General features: G+C 33.9%; 1 protein-coding gene across 3 annotated transcripts; it reads left to right on the top strand.

Moving 5' to 3' along the window:
• The first annotated feature begins 358 nt into the window (after positions 1-358).
• Positions 359-4,663, top strand: LOC123226352 (protein FAR-RED IMPAIRED RESPONSE 1-like). Of its 3 annotated transcripts, XR_006504305.1 has the most exons (9): positions 359-547; positions 829-3,058; positions 3,188-3,247; positions 3,499-3,567; positions 3,673-3,741; positions 3,834-3,899; positions 4,007-4,072; positions 4,144-4,496; positions 4,623-4,663. XR_006504305.1 is itself a non-coding variant. In XM_044650866.1 (8 exons), the coding sequence occupies exons 2-8, from the start codon at positions 914-916 to the stop codon at positions 4,198-4,200; spliced, it is 2,514 nt and encodes an 837-aa protein (XP_044506801.1). In that variant the 5' UTR covers positions 359-547; positions 829-913; the 3' UTR covers positions 4,201-4,663. The 3 variants fall into 3 exon arrangements, 2 of the variants coding, with proteins under 2 accessions (XP_044506801.1, XP_044506793.1); XM_044650866.1 differs by having other exon boundaries at positions 4,007-4,054; positions 4,144-4,663; XM_044650858.1 differs by having other exon boundaries at positions 4,144-4,663.
• Positions 4,664-5,391: the final 728 nt, after the last annotated feature.

The following is a 5,391-nucleotide window of genomic DNA, read 5'->3' as shown; positions in this document are numbered from 1 at the left end:
CAAAAGACAAAATAACTCTTATAAAGGTTTTGAATATTTTGATTACATAACAAAATAAAAAATATTTGTAAAGTTAAGTCTTAAGTATTGAGAAAAATAATTAATAGAAAACAATAAATATTTATCAAAAATAATTTTGTAAATTATAATAATTTATCGGCATTCTATAAATAAAATTACATCAAAATTATTATAGAAACATTAAGGAACTCTTTATTTATAATTTGTAAAATAAGTTATTTCTTGATTCCGCAAATTTGAAAAAAAAAAAAATTTAAAAAGGCAAGCGCCACGTAAGCTGGATGTTGGTCCCACGTACAAGACTAAAAGATTACCAAATGAGGAAAGAGATAAGAAAAAACGAAGGGCTTAACGCGCGGAGAAGAAACGAACAAAAGAAGCAAGTGAGCGGAGCGAGTGGAGAGGATATCAGATTCAAAATCCAAATCAAAATCCAGATGAGTTGAGTTGGCGAGTGAGCGAGTGCACTGAAACCCTAATTCGCCCCCCACTCGCTTCTTTCTCACTCGCTCTGATCTCTCTTCAGGTCTCCTTCTCTGTCCCTCTTTCAATTTTTTATTTCCCTCGTAATTTTCTGTTTGGTTGCTGAGAAAATCTGAGAAAACAATTTCTCTCCTTTTCTCAGCAACCAAACAGACGGTTATATAGTGGGGCTGTTTGTTTTAATTGTTAATTCTGAGCTAGTCTGATTATGAATTTAAAATTCAAAATTTGCTTTGCTATTATTGTTGTACAGTAAATTACAGTTTTGCACTAGGAAGGAGAACTTTGTTTGTGTAAATTAAATGAATAATAATTTGTTTTCAGGTAGCATTGTGAATAATGATGTGCTCCATAGAGCGGGAATGGTTAATGGAAATAAAGTTGAAATAGTTACCTGTGGGAAGTGATAATGTTACGGAGGAATCAAAACGTGGTACAGGATATGGTGGGTGGTGGTAGGAGTAATACACTTGGTGTTGGTGTGAATGAAAGTATGGTTGATGTTGTGGATGAAACACATGGGAGAGATCTTGCGGTTGAATCACTTAAAATGCCTGTTGTGGGGTTTGAAGGGGAAACGGATCTTGAGCCACGGAATGGGATTGAGTTTGAATCGCATGAAGCAGCCTACTCGTTTTATCAGGATTATGCCAAGTCTATGGGATTTACTACATCGATAAAGAATAGTAGGCGTTCGAAGAAGTCGAAAGAATTTATTGATGCCAAATTTGCATGTTCAAGATATGGGGTCACACCAGAATCAGATAGTGGTAGTAGTCGACGATCAAGTGTTAAGAAGACAGATTGCAAAGCCAGTATGCATGTGAAGAGAAGGACTGATGGGAAGTGGATTATTCATGAATTTATCAAGGAGCACAATCACGAGCTTTTGCCTGCCTTAGCATATCATTTTCGAATTCAAAGGAATGTAAAATTAGCTGAGAAGAATAATATAGACATTTTGCATGCTGTTAGTGAACGGACAAGAAAGATATATGTTGAGATGTCTAGACAATCTGGTAGGCATCCCAATGCAGGGTTCCCAAGTCACATCGATAATCAATTTGAGAAAGGCCGGTACTTGTCTTTGGATGAGGGAGATGCTCAAGTTTTGCTTGAGTATTTTAAGCGTATCAAGAAGGAGAATCCCAAGTTTTTCTATGCAATAGATTTGAATGAAGAGCAACGCCTGAGAAATTTGTTCTGGGTTGATGCAAAAAGTAGGAATGATTATATCTATTTCAATGATGTTGTTTCTTTTGATACCTTTTATGTGAATAACAATGACAAATTGCCCTTTGCTCCATTTGTTGGAGTGAATCATCACTGTCAGTCGATGTTGCTTGGATGTGCATTCATTGCTGATGAGAGCAGATCTACCCTTGTTTGGTTAATGAAGACATGGCTTAGGGCAATGGGTGGGCAAGCTCCCCAGGTCATAATCTCTGATCAAGGCAAAACCTTGAAATCTGCAATTGAAGAAGTCTTTCCAAATACACGTCATTGCTTTTCTCTTTGGAGTATATGGGAGAAAATACCTGAAACTCTTGCTCATGTAATCAAACGGCACGAGAATTTCGTGTCAAAATTCCAGAAGTGCATATTTAAATCATGGACCGATGAGCAATTTGACATGAGATGGTGGAAAATGGTGACTCGTTTTGAACTTCAAGATGATGAATGGGTTCAGTCACTGTACGAAAATCGTAAAAAATGGGTGCCTACTTACATGGGGGATACTTTTTTGGCTGGAATGTCTACTACTCAGCGTTCAGAAAGTATAAACTCTTTCTTTGATAAATACATCCATAAGAAAATTTCTTTAAAAGAGTTTGTGAAGCAGTACGGGAGTATTCTACAAAATCGGTATGAAGAGGAAGCCATAGCAGATTTTGATACATGGCATAAACAACCTGCTCTGAAATCTCCATCACCTTGGGAAAAGCAAATGTCAACAGTTTACACACATACAATTTTTAAGAAGTTCCAAGTTGAGGTTTTGGGTGTAGTTGGATGCCATCCTAAAAAGGAATGTGAAGATGGAACAATTGTAACATACAAAGTTCAAGACTGTGAAAAAAATGAAGATTTTATGGTGACGTTGAATGAATCAAAGTTAGAGGTTTCTTGTTTCTGTCATCTGTTTGAATACAAAGGTTTCCTTTGTAGACATGCAATGATTGTGCTCCAAATTTGTGGTCTCCCAAGTATCCCACCTCATTACATTTTGAATAGGTGGACAAAAGATGCAAAGAATAGGCAGTTGGTAGCTGAAGGCATGGAACTATTGCAGACCAGGGTGCAGCGTTACAATGATTTGTGTAAAAGAGCCATTAACTTGAGCGAACAGGGATCATTATCCCAAGAGAATTACAACATTGTTTTCCGTGCGTTAGTTGATGGACTGAAGAATTGTGTGAATGTGAACAACTCTAATAATACTGTCATGGAATATAATAACCATACTCTAGGTCTTCGAGAAGCAGAAGAAATAAATCAAGGAAGCCTTACTACGAAGTCAAATAAGAAAAAGAATACAATTAGGAAAAGAAAGGTTGTTTCTTCAACTGGAATTGTTAATATGCTTATATTCCTACTATGATTTTGTTGTTGTTGCTTAAAATTTAAAGAAAAAGGAGAAAATAGAAAAAAGGTTATTGAAGAATGTTTTCTTGTACTACAGGTACAATCAGAGCCAGATGTCTTGCTTGTTGATGCACAAGAAAGCTTGCAGCAGCAAATGGTTTGTCCTATTTTAGTTCAAGTTATAATGTAATTGTTATGAGGATTAGGTACAGGAAGAATATGTTACATTATTGGCTCATTCTGTATCTAGACCACGTACAGCACTCTCTTTATATAGAAAATCACATAGGAAGCATGATGGATTGTAAATTCACCAGCAGTATGACTCCAATTATCATAATCTTGCAATTAATTCCTCCTCCAGTTTATCTGGTGTAATATTAATATCTCTATTTGTTATGCTTGTAGGAAACACTAACTGCTGATGGGATAACCCTTAATGGTTTTTATGGTGCTCAACAGAATGTACAAGGACTGGTATCTTATTTCTTTCCCGTTTTGTCTATTTAACAAGCTTTGGTACGCTTTCATATAAGTAGTACAATTTCAACTATGGTTGCGTTTGATGGGAACTGATTGCAGGTACAGTTAAATCTAATGGAGCCACCCCATGATGGTTACTATGTTAATCAACAGAACATGCCAGGGCTGGTAAATTGTGCTTGATTTATGACTGTCATTAATATCGGAAGGAATGGTTATACAAACTTTTTGCAAAATGTAAGTTGTGTACATACCTGTAGGGGCAATTGACTTCAATGGCACCCCATGATGGTTTTTTTGGGACTCAGCACAGCATGCATGGGCTGGTATAACTGCTTTTCTTATATCTGATATAGTGAACTCAAAGATAAATTTAATTATGACTATGATTTTTGAAGATGAAATTTTCTGAATTTTGCTGTCACTGGTGTAGGGTCAATTGGATTTCCGACCTCCAACCAGTTTCAGTTATAGTCTGTCGGTTGGTATCGAAGATAAGGTATTTTTATGTAGCTTTCTTGTAGATGTGGACCTTCCTTATTCGTGGTTGCTGTCTTGTGCCATTTGCAGGATGATCCCCATCTGAGATCAACACAGTTGCATGGCAGTACTTCAAGACATCCATGACCATGCTGATATACAGTTGCCTCATGGACTTGAATAACATCTGACCTGGGAGTGAAACTGAAAGTCTGAATAACGTCTGGGTAGCAGAATATCGACACTATTACCATAGTGAACCAAAATTTTAATATCTAACTCATAGATAGAAGGCTTCCTTGTCAATTTTACTGCAGAAAGTTGCTGTCTGGAACTTAACCAAGCTATATCAACCCTGCATTTCCAGAAAAAATCAGCAATACAAGGAATCTTGTTGTTGGGTCACCATTGATAATAGTTCTGCCATGATCTGTGTGTAAATGGTATGTGTATTTGAGTTATGTTTGGTTATGATGGTGATGTGGTATATTATACATGTACACTAATCAGAACCCTGTTCTCTCTGAACTCTCTTCTTTGTTTCTGAAGTGTATTTTGTTTTGGTGCAGGGAATTTATTGTTTAGCAATGCAGAAATATTTATACTTCTATAGCATTTTATGCTACTTTTTTATTGCTTAATTTTTTCACAACATTGATTTTAAAATTTGAAATTATGCCGCAAGTGTAAAGAAAAATGATATGTCAATAATAACGTGTTATTATATGATTAAATATTATCATTAATTTAAAATATTTTAATTACATGATGATATGTCTTCATTTATATTCAAATTTATGTTCATTATAAATACATATAATTTTATTAAAAATAAATAAGAATCTATTAGTATTGACTAGACCAAAGGCCCTAATTTTCAATAATTTTATTTTATATTAACAAATTTATTATTATATTAAATTAAGTTTATTTTCTATTGTTTAGTAACACTTTTGATATCCCACTACTATATCATACAGTCTAATTTTTTATGCTATTCAAATTATTGTTAGAATAAAATTTCTATTCAATGCAAAAGTGTAAGGTTTTAAACGTTTATTATTACTATTACTTTACAACTTCGAAAAATATTCTAACCTATAGTTTTTGTGTTTTTGATTATGATATGTTTTTGTCGTTATTTGTTCTATTTTTTAACTTTCAATTTAATTATTTAAAATTTATTTCAAGAATAACGATGGTAAAAGTTATAACATAAGTAAATAAAATAAAACATTAATTATATCTCATTATAGTGATTATAAATTTAATTATTCTACTATAAAATTTATCTTTTAATGAAATCAAACAAAACTCTTTAAAATATATATATATATA

This window comes from Mangifera indica, chromosome 1 (genome assembly GCF_011075055.1).
Source record: "Mangifera indica cultivar Alphonso chromosome 1, CATAS_Mindica_2.1, whole genome shotgun sequence".
Lineage (NCBI taxonomy): Eukaryota > Viridiplantae > Streptophyta > Magnoliopsida > Sapindales > Anacardiaceae > Mangifera > Mangifera indica.
Note: the sequence above shows the minus strand (reverse complement) of the source record. Positions and strands in the feature narration are given on the sequence as shown.

Bases quoted from the DNA above. Each gene is read 5' to 3' on its own strand.
- LOC123226352 (XM_044650858.1), top strand. From the start codon at position 914: ATGTTACGGAGGAATCAAAACGTGGTACAGGATATGGTGGGTGGTGGT. The intron at 3,742-3,833 runs GTAAATTGTGCT...ACATACCTGTAG, and splicing joins AACAGAACATGCCAGGGCTG to GGGCAATTGACTTCAATGGC. The intron at 3,900-4,006 runs GTATAACTGCTT...TCACTGGTGTAG, and splicing joins AGCACAGCATGCATGGGCTG to GGTCAATTGGATTTCCGACC.